A 17,394-nucleotide genomic window follows, 5' to 3' on the forward strand; every position below is an offset into this window, starting at 1 on the left:
GAGTCCACGCGCCACCTCCTCTGTAGCTCCCAGACGATGTGGGTGATAGCCGTTGAAACGGCATGCCAGCTAACCTCGTCCCTACACATCCTCTGGACCAAGTTGTCCGGAGTTGTGTCCTCCCCGCATGTGGCAAGCATGCGGTCACGCATTGTGCGAAAACGCGGGCACGCGAACAAAACGTGTTCCGCCGTTTCCTCTAAACCATTACACACTGGGCATTCGGGAGAATCCGCATGCCCGAAACGGTGTATATACTGCCCAAGTAACATTTTAAGTTTTGTTCGGCTCTACAAGAGATCTTCATGACCAATTTTATAAAACTTGCAATAAAACTGAATCATACATCAAAACCTCTTGATAACCTCTTTAAGAGCATCTCCCGGCTAAGTGGACCACTCTCGGAGAGGTTTTGCAAACTGCATTAAGAGTAGCATTAAACCCGTTTTAAAACCTAGTTGAAATATTTCCCATTCTCGATTGTTGTTGTTTTTTTTTTTTCAACAAAAACTATGACTGCTCAAGATGCAGAGAAGCTTCTTCGATGGCACGTAAAGTTCAGGAGGATACATCATTCGTGAGTAGAAAGCGATTATTTCAAAGTGGTATTTTAGTAGTTATTGTGCTGGTAGGCTTATGCGCATTCGAATTTACCGTGAATATTGGGGTTGCAGAATCATAAAATTATTGCGCTTCGAAAATAGTGAATATTATCATCTTGGAATGAAATAAATCAATTTGTGAATCTAGTAAAACAGTCCCGAATCACAAGAAAACTCAGCAGAGAGAGTTTATTTATGTGAGCATGTTATGAAAATGGTTGCAAACTACCAATTCATTGCTAATTTGGAATGAAATAAATCAATTTGTGAATTTAGTAAAACTGTCCCGAATCACAAGAAAACTCAGCAGAGAGAGTTTATTTATGTGAGCATGTTTAGAAAATGGTAGCAAACTACAAATTCATTGCTAATTTAAGCAAAATTGACTATTTTTCATTCACGTAAGCTAATTCTTCAATATGGCGACGACCATAATCAGCGAAAATAAAACGAAAGCTAGTTTACTTTTATGATGACCGCAATAAACCTAGCAGTGTCGTAGTTTCTGCTTTTCCACCAACAGATGTCGTTACTAATCGAACGGAACGCCATCTGTTGAGAGTTTTAACAGTTTTATTGCGGTAATAATGATTGCCAGAAGGTTTACATATCGGAAAGTTTTGTTTACTCTTAAAATCTGTCTCTATGGATATCTTCAAGTATAGGGGGGTTAGGGGCATAATGGACACCCTAAGCAAACGAGTCCGTTAGGCCTGTATAACAGACAAAAACTTAACATATTATCAGTTGGCTTGCAACTTTAACTTGTTTCCTACGTCTTTCAATCATTTACAGCACGTGAAATGTCTTAATTGTGAAGAAATAATGAATTGTAAACCGTGTGTTTTTTAGGGCTGGCAGGAAAGGTACGGGGCGAAATGGACACCCATCGGGGCATAATGGACACCCCTGCATGTTTTATGCTAATTTTTTAGCTACATCGACCAGTTAAGTAATTTGCCTACGGAAATCAATACCACAGATATAATGCTCCATCCCTGATAAAAAGTATCATAAAAATACGATAAATTTTATTGTTACAACACCATTTTTTCGAAAAATATTCACCATTAAACATATTGTAATTTACACAACACACTCACCATCACCCCTATTGTTCTATACCATTCGGCGAATGGTAAATGGCACTTTTACAATGAAAAATGGTGGTCGTTATGTATCTTAACCATAACATTTTGAGAAAATTTTCATACACTTTTTCGCGAAAAACAATAGAATGTATTGTGTTTTTATGAGACATTTTTAGGGCAATTTTCAAAAGACAACAATATATCTTAATGTTTTTTCATTGTTCTTACAATATAAATACAATTAATTGAATGGCGTCAAATGAATCGTTGTTACAATAAAAATACAATAATATTTGTTGTTATTTGTAAGCAGTTTTCGCTTTTGAAAATCCATAGAATTTATATTTCCCGCTAACATTTTTATCCAGCATTTACGAGCACTAACGTCCGCCAGAATGATCTGCACATTTTATGATAAGAATCAAACACTCTGATGTCTGTCTTGTATGTATTGCTTGGCTGCTGTTGATAAGATCTATCTTCAATCTTTTCAAATAACTGCCAAATATCACAAGTCAGGCCTCAGGTCGTATGATCCATACCATAAATCGTTCACAATTCATGTGGCCATTAGTATCTGTAAATGCTGGAGAAAAATGTTACCGAGAAATATGAATTCTTTGGTTTTTCAAAGGCGAAATCTGTTTACATAACAACAAATATTATTGCATGTTTATTTTACCATCGGTTCAATTGACCCCATTAAACTAATTGTGTTTGTATTGTTATCAATGGTAGTTTACTATTTACTAGATTCCTTTAATTTATTGGAAAACATTAGAAAAATCATTGTTCATCTTTTTCTTGTCTTAACATCCTCACCTGCTTTTCAGCTAGTTTTCTATAAGTACTTCCTCAGTTATTCATTGAGAGCTTCCTCTGCCAACACGGCTTGACGTCTGTCAGTTTTAGCGAATAACATTCGATAACCGAAACATCTACTGTACTCAAATTTAAAACGAAAACTATAAAAAATATGTCGAGTGATTTTGTATTTGATTATACAAACATGATCCAAGCAACAATAATACTTATTGTTATTTATTTGTTACAAATTGTCTTTAAGTGTAATTGAGAAATGAACTCTTTTTTTAATAAAAAGTCCATGAGAACTTTGCAGGCACTTTTGCAACTATTTAAAAACAACTTAAATTAATTTTTACTGATAGTAACTTTAAATTATTATAGAACTATTGAAAAACAATCGAATCAATCAGTCGCTAATAAAGCTAATGTTCACTTATTGTACGAACTATATGGGCTTGATTTCTATTGTAAAAAGTAACAATATATCTACTATGTGTTTTATTGTGAACAATAAAACCAGTCATTTGTTAATAATATTTACCATGTAATGAATGGTAATTTTTTATCCGGGATCTTAGACGAGTTTACATAACATCAAAGTTAATTAAATAAACTTTAGGCTAAAATAATCGGATTGATTATTTTTAAACTCTCTAAAACGCCCAACAGTATGCAACCCGCGTACATCCATTCGTAATTGCCAGTGTTCATTTCGACCCGAATCGACTACAACATTAAAATTGCTATTTTAAGTAAATTCTGATCAAAAATATAATACTTCATCCATTGCTAAATCTGCGTATACATGTAGATAAGGTAACAATTCACTTGTTTTAATGGTGGACACACTCAAACGCTCGTAATACCTTATTTGCTGCTGCTTCGAAATTATAAGAATTTCATCATATGGAAAACATATTTCAATTTCAATGATATTTTGATTATTTTGGAGGAATATATATGGCACTTTTAAAAAATAGAACCATGACTTGTTCACTCAAATTAAATCACTGATAGAATCTAAGTGCAGAAAGCACATAGATTACGAACGAGAGAAAAAAAAATCATTCTATGTGCAACTATTAAAAATTAAAAGTTACTGTATTAAATTTCATTCTTTCCATAATAAATTTAGAGTGTAGCTACATAAAAAGCAACCCTGTCAACATAAAATCCAAACAGAAACATAACAAACGTGAACAAACATGGCGCGCGCAGGTGATGAACGTTTTGTCGCGGAAAACTCCGAAATTTCAAACGTGGTGCTGAAAGAATTGAATTTGCCAGCCGAATTACTTGCTGTTTTTGAAGGTAAGTAGTTATTTTATTATTCAAAATTTAAAAACATTTCCAACTACGTAGATCTATTGTATTTTCTTTATAGAATTGAGCTACAACGTCGACCGTTTCTCCACCGTCACCAAAGACGAACTTATTAAAGATTTGGGAGCTGCCGGATGGAGCTGCGACTGGGACCTGCTTTATGACCGGATAACAGCCTGGCGGAAGCTGAACGTGAGTCAATTCAAATAACCTACTTTTGGATCTTATTTATCATTTAACATTGATACAAATTGCAGGGTTTCGATTTGATCACTTTCACCAAAGTGGAAGTTTTGGAGGAGTGGGTTTGCAGTGAGGAAGTGGAAGCATCGGAACAGACACTATTCGACCCTGAATTGAGCGAATCATCTGAGAGATTGACTTTCTCACCCGTCGTATCTGCAACTGGGACAATTGGATCGGTCGTGGCATCGGTGGATCTCCCTGGACCATCATCTTCATCGTCAGTGCCATCGGCGGATCTCCCTGAAACATCTTCCTCGTCGGCCGTGGAATCGGCTGATCTCCATGAATCATCATCGTCGGTCGTGACATTGGCGGATCTCTCTGTATCATCATCTTTGTCGGCTGTACCATCAGCGGATCCTCGGGTGGATCTCTCTGGTTCGTCGTCTTCGTCGGCCGTGAATCTCCCTGAACCATCAGCTTCGAGGGCTGTGACATCGGCGGAACACCCTGGACCATCATTTTCGGCACAATCGGTGGTTCCTCCTAAGGGTAAAGGACCAGATGAAACTCGAGACTTGGATACGCCTTGTTCATCGTCATTCTTTGGCCCACGCGACCTTGAAGTACTCCTTCGCAAATCTCTTAGTGGAGAAGCGCTGCTGGCAAGGGCTCCTAAGGGGCCACTGACGGAACGAAGCCAAAAAGATCTAGCGGAAATCATCGCCGAGCATCATTTGAATGCTCGGCTGAAGACAACGGAGCGGGTATTGGACAGCTATGCGGAGTCAATAACGCTGTTGTTCCGCCAGGAAAAAAAGGTAAGCGAATGGGTTTTAGTAATCTTTACAAACCTAACCTCTTATGTCTGCTATTTCTTCTATTCCACAGGATTGCTACTACATACCACGAAGCGGCGAGAAAAGAAATCCGGGCGGCAAGATTTATAATAAAATTGCAAACCTGAAACAAAAAAGGATCAAACGAGACAAGTATGAGGAGGACATTGAAGCCAAACGACAGAAGCACAGCACTGGCTCGACAGGCGTAGACATCGAGTTGGACGCCGCGGCAGAAGCAGCCTTTAATTGGTTGAGACTCAATACGCAACCATGGCAAACAACTGTTAACCAGTGGAAAGCTTCTTTCAATCGAAGACGTCGAGATTTGCAGAAACCAGCACTGCTCGCTAATGTAGATGGGATATACCGTCACTACAAGGACCCTTATGGATTCCAACTGGTAAGTTTTATTGCACATTTCTTGTAATACGCGAATTCACACGTTTCCCCGAAAATGCTGTGCAAAATATACAAAATGGATTGGTGGACTGAGATACGCCCTACCAGCGATCGAAACATGTTTATTTGCGAAAAGCCCTTAGGACCTTTTCACATGTTATGCTAGAATTGCGTCCAGTGTCATTAAGCTTGTCATTAACCGTCATCAACCGTAATGATTAAAAACGTAAACATTTGAATTTTTTAAGTAAGTTAAATTAAATCAATTAACTAGTGGGTGGCATCACCAAAAATATCCAGATCTTTCCGACTATGTATTGTTCTAGAATTTAACTTACGTGTGTGTAGTTTAAGAACAAAGTTTTGTGTAGTTTTTTAATAATACATTTTAAATGTTTCAGATCGATGAAGACTTCGACAGGCTGTACAATATTACTACCGATGACCCGATCGACAAATGGAATCGCTCATTAGCAGGACTGACCGTTCGCCTGTGTCAACAATACAAGGACGGAGCGTCGAACAAGCTTGTGGATTTACTTCGGAATGGTGCAAGTACGGGTAAGATAAAACAACTTCCAGCGGTTGTAATATCACAACTATCAAAGCACTGTGTGGGGGTTGGGATCCATTGAGGGAACATCAATTGCATTGCTGCACAGCAGCTCCTGGCACACAGGAAGACCAGTTGCCACAAAAATCGGTTATTTTAAACTATTATTAATAAGGGGCTGTTCATAAACCACGTAGGCCAACATTTGGTCATCTCAGACCCCCCCCCCCACCCTCCTCCCTTGTAGACTTTTGTCCATACAAAAATTTGAAAATTTGTATGTAGCGTAGACTTTGGCCAGACTCCCCCCCCCTGCCCACAAAAAGTCTACGTGGTTTATGAACAGCCCCTAAATGTAAACACTCAAAAGGGTTCACTATCACTATACTGTCCCCACTCGCATAACAGTCCCATATGAATAGGAAATCCAGCAAAGATGGGACTGTTATGCGGGTGGCGTCAGTATAGGCACCGTCAGTAGCGAGTCAGATAACACGGGAAGCAAATGGGGAGTCCAAAGCGCCAAGTTAAATATTTGTAAATAATCCTAAAGGCAACATCGATGTATGTTTTCAAATGCATATTTCATTGGCTTAGGATTATTATTGTTGCATCTTTGACGGTTTTAACATGAAGAGAGGAAATTAAACATACATATTATAAAATTTTACTTTAACATGGGAGGTCGGTTGGAAATGACCAAAGTAAATTATATGACATTTCCTATTTACTATTAGCACGAATCAAGTATTTTAATACATTGCAATTCTTATTCTTTTGGCATTACGTCCCTACCGGGACAGCAACAGCTTCTCAGCTTAAGTGTTATATGAGCACTTCAACAGAGCTTATTCTGTGCCAATTGAAGTAATGATCCTCGACCGGATCGCAATTCGCTGTAACTATATGGGCCTTTTCACTGCACTTATTTCTTATGCACTTATTCTTTGGAGAATAAATTAGAGTCCCTATAATTAGAGTCTGGCGGACTGTCACTTTCGACCGGAGCCAATCGAGCATGACGTCATAGTGTCCTCACCGATAAATGCTACACCGTGACGTCATGCTCGATTGGCTCCGATCGAAAGTGACAGTCCGCCAGACTCTAACTAGACTGACTCTAGAATAAATGCGATGACGACACCGTCTCGGTTTGATGCAATGCATGGCGTGGGGAATGCGCAATACAGCATCCGCTCGATAACTGGCTACTGTAAAACTGGACTGATTTTTAACTGGGCGCTCGATAACTGGACCAAAATCCAGTTAAAAAGGATAATATCTGGTGAGATACTTCGTCGGTGGAGATATTATGTTTCCAGTTCAAAACCGAATTAGCGACATTTTTTCTTTGACTTCCGCTGCTTTTGCCTTGGGTTAAACACAATGTCGGAAGTGGGGCGCTGTATAGAGCACCAGGTGTACAATACAGCGCCCCACTTCCGACATTGTGTTTAACGCAAGGCAAAAGCAGCGGAAGTCGAAGAAAAAATGTCGCTAATTCGGTTTTGAACTGGAAATTTAATACTGCAAATTTTAGGGGGATCTCCATTAAAACATCAGGAGTAATCTCAGGAAGAATGTTTTCAAAAAATATCCTAAGCTATTTTTTTACAAATGTCTTGAGATATTTCTTTATGGTTTTCTGGTTGACTATTCTCCAGTAGTTGATTGGGAATTATTTGTAAACAACTTGAAGAATTTCGGGAAGGTTTTCTTGAAGATATCTGAAGGAATTCCTTGAGCAATTTCTGAAGATATTCGTTTCTTAACCTTCCTTCTTCATCATGTCATGTACAACTTAGTGACGTAGTGTAAGGTTTTGGTAAAAATATCCTGAGATATTTCTCAACGAATTTCGGGAGATATTTTCAATGATTGTTTAAATATTTTTTTAAGTGAAAAAGTGTTTTTTTTTTATTTGAAGAAATCTGTTGAAATAACTACAAGAATGGTGTGCCAAATTTCATTGAAACACCAGGCGGAATCAAAGGTGAAATCCATTGAACAATTTCTAAAAATATTTCTTCAAGAATATCCTGACTTCTTCTTCTTGACATTACGCCCCTACTGGGAGAGAGTCTGCATCGCAGCACTGAATTCTAAGGTATACTTTTTATTGTAGGCCTATCGACCTGTCACAAACTATCGCTGCAAACCGAGCTGAAAACCGAATATTGATGGTGTGGAGTGACCAAATATCCAGAAAATCTTATTGGGATATCGCATCGTTTGTTGAAATTTAAAATGATAAAAAAGGTTAAGTTTATTCAACTAGCGCAACGAATCTATTGATGTTTCGTGCTGTCTCAGCAAACATAATATGCAGTTATGTTTTGACCAATATTATATTATTTGTGATTAACCCATTGAGCATTGCACGAAATTGAGAACAGTAGAAATGAAAAGAAGGCTGCCAGTGTATATTATTTCATTTATTCAATTTTTAGAACAACTGGTATGTGAATTAGTTAGTTTCACCAAACTTTATGGTGTTCAGGATATTCTAGGTTGTCAGAGAAGTCTCAAATACAAATATTCCCATTTATTCCCATTTTCCTAAATTTGCAAATTTGCCGAAGACAGCATTCTGCTTTATCTGTGAATTTATACAGCCGTTTCTTTGTTGGGTTCATATATGATCCCTACGGCTCCAAAGGGTTAATGGGGCTCCTTCAGCTTTTTATATAGTTTCTACAGGAATTTCGTAACAATCTTTTTCGCTCTACTTTTTCAGGGTTGAAAATATTAAAAACTTGTGATTTGGTTGAGAAGGTAAATTCATAGTATTATAAACTAGTGATTTAAGTGATTATAAGTATAAACTAACCCGCATGTGTTTCCGTATGCTTTTCATTGATTCATGAAAATAATAAAACTATTAACATTGTCGGGTTTAGCAGTTTTCCATCAATCAGTTGAGTGATCAGTACGACTCGTTTTCATAGGATCGTCTGCTGCAAATTTGACGGGGAAGTATTACGTTGTATACAAGGCACTGGTGTATTCATTGGACTCAGTGGCCAGAGCCATAGACGTTCTCATAAAAACGACGTTAGTGTTTGGTGTGGAGTTTTCGAGAATCACACGTCTTGTTTGGAACTTTCTCTGCTCCTATCTGTACGAAGTCCCGGGTCTGGCTAAGTATTCGTTGGTCCTGAAGCTCATTGCTGAATTGCAAGAACAAAACAAGCCGTAACCAGCCGTACAATGTTTCGCTGCATGATCGAACGGTGTGAAACAGTTTCTCATACGAGCAACGAGTACATCGATCATTTAAAACATCACCACGAGATTCCGCGAGATTTTAGGTTCCATTGCACTTTTCAACGATGTCCTCAAATAGCTTCAACGTGGCACACATTTAGACGCCACCTGTTAACGCATGAGAAGCACTTAGAAATTTTGGAGCAACCAAGAGAGCAACTACATTCCGGGGTACCGAAAGAAGAAATCACCGTAGGTCAAGTTCCGATAGAAGAAACTCTGTGTCGTTTTAATTGTCCTTCAAATGATCATGCACCTATACCGCAACACTCCAATGCATCCTTCGAGAAAAATCTGTTAGATATTGAAAGCCAGTCTGCTAGTCTTACACTTTATCTGCATAGCAAAACCAACCTAACAAGAGAAAATGTACATGATATACAAAAGAACATTTCTGTCCTTAATTCTAAAACAGTGAGCAACATTAAAAATCTTCCTCTCAAAATCGTTGATCCTCAAGTAGAGTATGAACTAAATACTTACCTAGATAGATTAGAAAACGGTTTTGATTTTATTGACACTGACTACAAATTCTTTAAACATCTAGAAGACAAAAACTTGTTTAAGATGCCCACAATGGTTCAAATAGATCATGAACCCGTTGCGATTGGTATTTCAATTGAAGATGTCCAGATTGAAAACGATAAAAGCTATGTAGTGCTAAGTGCAGTTGAATTTCAAATAAGAAAATTTTTACAAACTGATAATATTATTAAAGATGTAATTAAAAATACACTCGAGTTACAAAAATCCCAATTAATACAAAATATTGTAAACGGTCAGGTTTGGCAGGATATTAGAGCAAAGTACAAATCAGAACATATAATACCAATATCTCTATACTGTGACGAATTCGAAATTAATGATTGTTTAAGTTCACACAATAAGAAACACGCTATATGTGGCGTATATTACTCATTCCCAACGTTGCCAGAGAAATACGCTTCAAAACTGTGCAATATATTCATTGCAGCGATGATAAAAAAGATTGACATTAATGAATGTGGAATAAACATGTTTGTTAGGACGACTTGTCGCTGAACTAAACCACATACCGACAGCAGCTTCTATTTCGAGCAGCTTCAATACTGCAAATTTATTAAACTATTATTACATGAATTCATATTACATATTTAATCTTACAGTGTAGTATTTGCTCTCGCGACAGACATAGCTCCTAACCGGAGTGCAGGTCCTACTTCGTTCACGGACTAAACGACACTGCCGAGTCGTAAATTTATATCCACCGTCGGCCTCCGGGCTGCCGCTTATGCACCCCACAATTGCTTCTGGGTTACCAGTTCCACTCAGCAGCAAGCGTACTGAAACTGTACGCAACATTCCCCCCCCCCCCGTGGAACTGGTGACGGACTAGTTTTCCAAATACTTGAATGGCATCGTTTTCCTACACAGCACAGATGGCAGCACCGTACCGCCGTAGATGCAAATTGCGGTAGGTACACCCAAACCAAGCCGACTCGTTCCACTGATGCAACACAATACCCACCGGGATCAAACAGCAACGTTTTCAATTGATGACGATCGCCTCGCTTTCTACACGGAGAAACAAAAGTACCCAAAACTGAGTTCAATCCACCCAACTTCGAGGTTGCGTGCGGGAAGCCAATTTTGAGTTGATGGAGTTGATGTTGAGGTAGGTAGTTTGCATTTAGGCGTATTCGGCCAAAGTACCTAAAGTCGAAGTTTTTTTTACTCAACCGTCAGTTAAATTTACTCAACATTCGGTTCTATGTCACATACTCAATTTTGGCTTCCCGCATCGAACTCTCAAAGTTGGGTTGTTTTGCTATTCACTCTTTGACAACAACAAAGAGAGCGAATGAAAGAGGATGCAAAAAAGAACTCAAAAGTGAGTTTAAAAATACTCAAATTTGGGTTTTCTTGTTTTTCAGTGTACCGCGGCGGCGGCGAGCGGGTTGATCCGATCCGTTTTGTTTCGCACTGGTCTCGTACGTGTTACACTCACTGAAGACCATTGTTACGTTTTCGTATACACGAGTGCACCGCCTGATTCGTTTGCTCCTGTTGGCCGATGACGTCAGCGATCGGATGCTGACGAAAGAAACAGCTGTAGAATAAGCTGGTATTATTTTGCTGATCTCTCCGCGCTTTGTGTGTGCTGCACACTCTTCATCACAGCTGATGGCGCTTTGCGGAACAGACACTGGAGAATCTTTTTTTGGATACGATGTTTTAGAGCAGTCATTTTTTGGCTGGGTTTTGTCATTTGGATGCGGCTCCTCCACCGTTCCCTCGCTGATCTTATCCCCATTATGTTGCCGTAACACTGCTCTCCTCTGGGCGCTGAAGTCTGACTTCATTTTCTGCGCGGCCCTTCGGAATTCTTCATCAATCTTCACCAGTTCTCGCTGGTACTCTTCTTCAATTCGGCGTTGTTCCTCTTCATAACATTTTCGCCGCAACTCACTCTGCTCTTGTTGATGCTTCCGCCATAGCGCGCTCTTCTCTTCTAGAAGGGAAAGTTCTCTCAACGTACTTTCCATGGCGGGATGCTTCTGGCTGATGAATTACACTTATTGAAGTTTGTTAGGACGACTTGTCGCTGAACTAAACCACATACCGACAGCAGCTTCTATTTCGAGCAGCTTCAATACTGCAAATTTATTAAACTATTATTACATGAATTCATATTACATATTTAATCTTACAGTGTAGTATTTGCTCTCGCGACAGACATAGCTCCTAACCGGAGTGCAGGTCCTACTTCGTTCACGGACTAAACGACACTGCCGAGTCGTAAATTTATATCCACCGTCGGCCTCCGGGCTGCCGCTTATGCACCCCACAATTGCTTCTGGGTTACCAGTTCCACTCAGCAGCAAGCGTACTGAAACTGTACGCAACAATGTTATTCAGACCCATTGTACAGCTTTTCACCGATATCGAAAATAAGTTGTTCGAGTTCGATATTGATAATGAACCAATTTCAGTAAGATTTGTGGTTGCAATTTTTCAGGGCGATAATTTGGGGATCCACATGCTGTATTCATTCATGTACTTCACTGCAAACTATTATTGTCGATTTTGTAAACGTCCTCGATATATTCTGCAAACCGACAGCAAAGAACATTCAAGTGATTTACGAACGATCGAAAATTATAATTTAGATTTAGCAACAAATAACCCAACTGAGACTGGCATAAGAGGCAACTCTATTTTGAATTCATTGCCTTCATTCCACGTTACAAAAAATCTCACTGTAGATCCCATGCACGATGTTTTCTGTGGAGGAATAGGTTCATTTGGACTTGAAGAAATAATTAATTACTGTATTTTTAAGAAACGATACGTTACTTTGAATGTCTTCAACGCGCATAAGATTCAGTTTAGCAAGCAAGTTCACAATTCGTCTCTGAGACGTATGCCAGACATTACCGAAACCTTTTCAAGTACGAAAAAATGCAAATCAGTAGTAATACGCAGCACTGCAAGCGAAATGAAGGCCTTCTTGCACTTTTTTCCCTTAATCATGGGACCATTTGTGCCTGAAAATGATGAGGTTTGGCATTATTGTTTAACACTCCTGAAGCTTGTCGATAGAATTTTGCAACCATCTTTGTCTGCAACTGATTTGAATGAAATGGATAGGTTATGTGAAATTCATCACAAGGAATACCAACGACTGTTTAAGGAAAAACTGAAACCGAAACATCATTTTGTTTCTCATTACAGCACGGTAGCAAAACAAAGTGGACCCCCGGCCAAAATGATGAATTTCAGATTTGAGGCAAAGCATAAGGTTTTTAAAGAGTATGCGCGGGTAACGAATTCGCGAAGAAATATTGCATTGACATTATGTATAAAATCGTCATTACAATTCAGCTATGATTTAGTAAACAAAGCATTCTTCAAGTCCCAAATTGATTATACTTTTCAACTAGTTGATATTAGTGCAAGACCATATTTTCATATGTTGGCCCTTCCCATACCATTTAGTGAGAATTGTAGGTTGAAAGGCTCCGATAAAATTCACTTTATAAATAGGGAGTACAAGTCAGGAATGTTTCTCACAATCACAGAAATTGAAACAATTTATCTTTATGAAGTGGTTGAGTTTCTTGTAAACGATGATAACTTGATTCATGTTGTATGCGTGGAATGGGAAGTTGGATGCCATAGTGAACATTATCTCGCGTATGAAGCTATATCAAAAACAGACATATATCGAATTAGAAAGATAGAAGAATTTGACGGTCCACCAATTTCGTTACACATGATTAACAGCAGATTGTATTTTAGAAAGTCATATGATTTTCTGACCATGGATCTTTAAAAACATAAACTAGATTAAGCACACAATGATTTACAAATAAAATTATATTGTAACAATCGTCAACGGTTCTCTTTATTTACTGTTAATAACAAATCAAATATAATCTGTGATCGAGTTGATTAAATACTTTTCAAAACCACGCACATAAAATGATCTGGAAAGGTATTTATATCAGTTCGATCGCAGATTATTCAAAATTTGTATTTATTTCGATTTCAAAGCTAACCCCTATTTCCAATAATTTCATTATTCTTCTCATTAGGAACCATGTGCCTCACTATTGAAATCTAATAAATTGATTTTTACAAAGCAAAAGGTTCGCACTTTAAATTAATCTTGACTGGATCAAAAATGTTTCAATATGGCTGCACTTATTTTTTAAGTGCAAAAGCAATTGGTCACAATCTAAATGCATGGAACTTATAATCAATATGTTTTTTATTCTGAGTGTTCCTTTACACTTATGCATTTAAAGTTTTACATAAAAGTCATCGGTTTCGGCAAAAACAGGGGTGTCCATTTCGCCCCGGGTGTCCATTATGCCCCTAATCCCCCTACTATAAAACATTTTATTAATGGTTTTCATAAAAGCAGTCAGAAAACTGTGAGTTTTCATTATTGCTGTAATAAAACATTAATAAAAATCAAACAAAACCAATCAGCGATGGAATTGTTACTTGGGTGTCGGAAGCAACCATGACCTGTAAGGACCTGTGTCAGGTAGAATGTAACTTCCCCATGGCGCCTATTAATCCAACTATCTACCCTCGGTATCTACCTATGGGTCCACCTTCCTTTGGTGGAACTGTCCCACGCGCGCTGCCATTTGACCATAGAGGCCATCCTGGCAGTCCTGCGTATGCCTCTTGTGCCGCGCATTTCGAAGCACTCCATGTCATCACTGATAAGGATGCTGATGGGCACCATACCAGTAATGACGCAGAGAGCGTCGGGTGACACGGTACGGTACGCGCTCGCAACCCTCAGGCACATAAGCCTGTAAGTACTTTCCAGCTTCCGTCGGTAGCATTCAGCACTTAGCGCGGTGCCTCATGCCGGGCCGCCATACCTAAATATGGACGTAGCAACACTAGCCAGAAGCTTGCGCTTACTGGCGTACACCGCAGAGCTATTGGACATCATCCGGGACAGTGCCGCAATAGCTGTGGAGGCCCTTTTACAGGCATAATCGACATGGCTACCGAAGGTAAGCTTATCGTCGATCATCACGCCCAAGTGCTTGACGGAGCGCTTTGACAGGATAGTGCACTCTCCTACACTGATCTCCGTCTGCTGCTCCGACTTCCGGTTGTTAACAACCGTCACCTCTGTCTTGTGGTGAGCCAGCTCCAGTTTCCTGGACCGCATCCACAACTTTGATCGAGTGGTCGGTAGTCAACTTCACATCCTCGATCGTTTCACCGTAGACTTCGAGCGTAATGTCGTCGTCGGCAAATCCGACAATCTCCACTCCCGCTGGGTACTCTAACCTCAACACCTCGTCGTACATGACATTCCATAACACCGGACCCAGGATGGAACCTTGCGGGACTCCTGAGGTTATGTGAAAGCACTTCCGACCCACTTCCGTGTCGTAAACTAGTACGCGATTCTGAAAGTAGCTTTCGAGAATCTTGTACAAGTACTCCGGTATCCCCAGACGCAAGAGCGCATCGGTAATAGCAGACCAGCTGGCGCTATTAAACGCATTCCTTACATCCAGAGTCACTACCGCGCAGAAGCGGATTCCCCTCCTCTTAGGCTCGAGTGCTTTCTCGGCGGTTTTTGTAACCGACAAGATAGCGTCTACGGTGGACCTCCCCTTCCGGAAGCCGTGCTGGTTGCTCGAAAGACCATTTTCGCCCTCAGTGAACCTCAACATTCTATTGAGGATGATCTTTTCCAGCACCTTCCCCGCCGTGTCAATCAAGCATATTAGTCTATATGCCGACGGGTCTCCGGGTGGTTTCCCCGCCTTTGGCAATAGTACCAGGCTCTGCCTCTTCCAAGCTTCTGGGAAAACTCCCTCGTCCAAGCATTTCTGCATAGCAGACCTGAACATCTCGGGAAACTCTGCGCAATAGTTACTTTTAAGGCCAGGTTCGGAACTCCGTCCGGACCTGGGGCCTTACCTACGCTAAGGGACTTAGCTATCCCTGTAAGTTCCACATCGGTGACCCTCTCCTCATCGCCAGCCCCAGTCCCCGGCTGTCCTACGAAAGGAGGCCAAGGACTAGGATCATGACGCGGAAAAAGTCCTCCAATGATCTCCTCCAACATCTCTGGAGATTGCTCTGTAGGAGCCATCACACCTCTCGTCTTGGCCATAACGATCCTGTAGGCGTCACCCTACGGGTTCGTATTGGCAGAGACCCTCAAAGCATGCTTTTTTGCTTGCTCTTATCTCGGTCTTAAGCGCGGCTTTTGCAGCGGCGAACACCACCCGCCGTTCGTTTCGCTCTTCCTCTGATCGTGCTCGCTGCATCCGCCGCCTAGCCCGTGAAGATTGATCTGAGCTATCCTAACCGTAGCCACTACCCAAACTAGGCAACATCAGGTATGCCAATACCTAAATAATAGTCGGTGATTTTTCCATACAAATAGTGGTTTTTCCATAATTCAATAATACCTCAAGCAATCATCAACATCAAACCAACAACTCGTTGAGGTATTGAATCAATACCTACAAAATACTAAAATAGGTTATTTTCAATACCTGCGTAACCGACCAATACCTTGTCTTGGTATGATACCTGACTTTGGTAAGCCGCAGTTATAAGTCAGTTATTCGATCCTGCTATAGCGAGCTCCTACCACTGAAACAGGCGGTCCGTCGTGCTATTCTTAGTCACCACTGCACATCTGTCTAGTATCTAGGCTGATCGGGAGAAGAAGTTAATATTGATAATGATGGACTGATGCAGGGTTTTGTTGCGCTTGGTTTTGTTTTTGCTTTGTGTTCCCGGATAAAAACTAACCATAGGGTATTTGGTGAAAACCATTCCTGTACCATACAGTGTACCAGCTACAATATAGTGTATTGTAATGGAATGGTTCGCTAAAAGCTTTGCACATTGGTAGCTACTATACATTTACATCCGATCTTTATGTAACAATATATTATACTATTTTTCTTACGTTTGAACCATTCACTATTCTGAAACAATCTTTTTCCGCGCATTTTTAATTATTTATTCAGTTTATGATTTATTCCGTGCTTTGTTTTGTTGATGTTCGTGACATTTTTGTTGCAAAGGAAATGAAAGAGGAAAAAGTGAATAAGTTGAAACATCTATTTAAAGTCAATAAAATGTTTAAATAAAGTGGTAAACCAGGTAACCTAACGACTGCATATCCAAGAGATATGGTGGGCTAGGTATGTAGAGTGCGATGAGAGGAATACGAATGTAGGTCAACCCAGAAAGACGCAGGCCAGATTACCGTAAATCAGTGGATGAGTTCAACACTATTCTTTCTCTTCTTCTCTCATGTGAAATTGCCTTGTACAACAACCGAATTAAATGCGATTTAACTTTGACATTTTTAACATAAGGACTGGACTGGACACTGAAACGACTTGTGATATAAGTTCGACTTCGCATTTTAACCTAACTTATAGTTGAATCGAACTTGACAGTTTTCTCATGAGTTGTTATGTACATATTTCATAGTTCAGTCAAACTGGAGCCTCAATATTGCAATAACGGTTAAGCACGCTGTAATGATACTTATGTACCTCGTCACCCACTTCATGCAACTACATTAGTGGTCTAATAACACTTAGCGCGCTAGGCATAGTTCCATCATGCCGCTCAAAGTGTTGCCACAAATAATGCTTAGTTTGCAAAACCCAGTTATCTGGCTGGTGGGACATGGGAGCCTAAGCTTCAACTGTTAATGCAATCAGAGGCTACTCAGACTTAGACAAGTTTAGGTTAGTTTGGCTAGAACTGCCATTATCGAAGGAACTTGACGAGATAATATAACATTATATGGTTTATCTAATGTA

General features: G+C 39.8%; 1 protein-coding gene across 1 annotated transcript; it reads left to right on the plus strand.

Annotated features, from left to right (window-relative positions):
* The first annotated feature begins 3,500 nt into the window (after window positions 1–3,500).
* LOC134285231 (uncharacterized) lies at window positions 3,501–6,018 on the plus strand. Its single transcript, XM_062845675.1, has 4 exons — window positions 3,501–3,811; window positions 3,885–4,015; window positions 4,081–4,830; window positions 4,901–6,018. Exons 1-4 carry the CDS (start codon window positions 3,706–3,708, stop codon window positions 5,276–5,278), a joined length of 1,365 nt encoding a protein of 454 aa, XP_062701659.1. The 5' UTR covers window positions 3,501–3,705; the 3' UTR covers window positions 5,279–6,018.
* The last annotated feature ends 11,376 nt before the right edge of the window (window positions 6,019–17,394 follow it).

This window comes from Aedes albopictus, chromosome 1, assembly GCF_035046485.1.
Source record: "Aedes albopictus strain Foshan chromosome 1, AalbF5, whole genome shotgun sequence".
Taxonomy (NCBI): Eukaryota; Metazoa; Arthropoda; class Insecta; order Diptera; family Culicidae; genus Aedes; species Aedes albopictus.

Excerpts from the sequence above, each read along its gene's own strand:
- LOC134285231 (XM_062845675.1), top strand. The coding sequence starts at position 3,706 with ATGGCGCGCGCAGGTGATGAACGTTTTGTCGCGGAAAACTCCGAAATT. Across the intron at positions 3,812-3,884 it reads ATTACTTGCTGTTTTTGAAG|AATTGAGCTACAACGTCGAC; the intron begins GTAAGTAGTTAT and ends TTTTCTTTATAG. Across the intron at positions 4,016-4,080 it reads CAGCCTGGCGGAAGCTGAAC|GGTTTCGATTTGATCACTTT; the intron begins GTGAGTCAATTC and ends TACAAATTGCAG.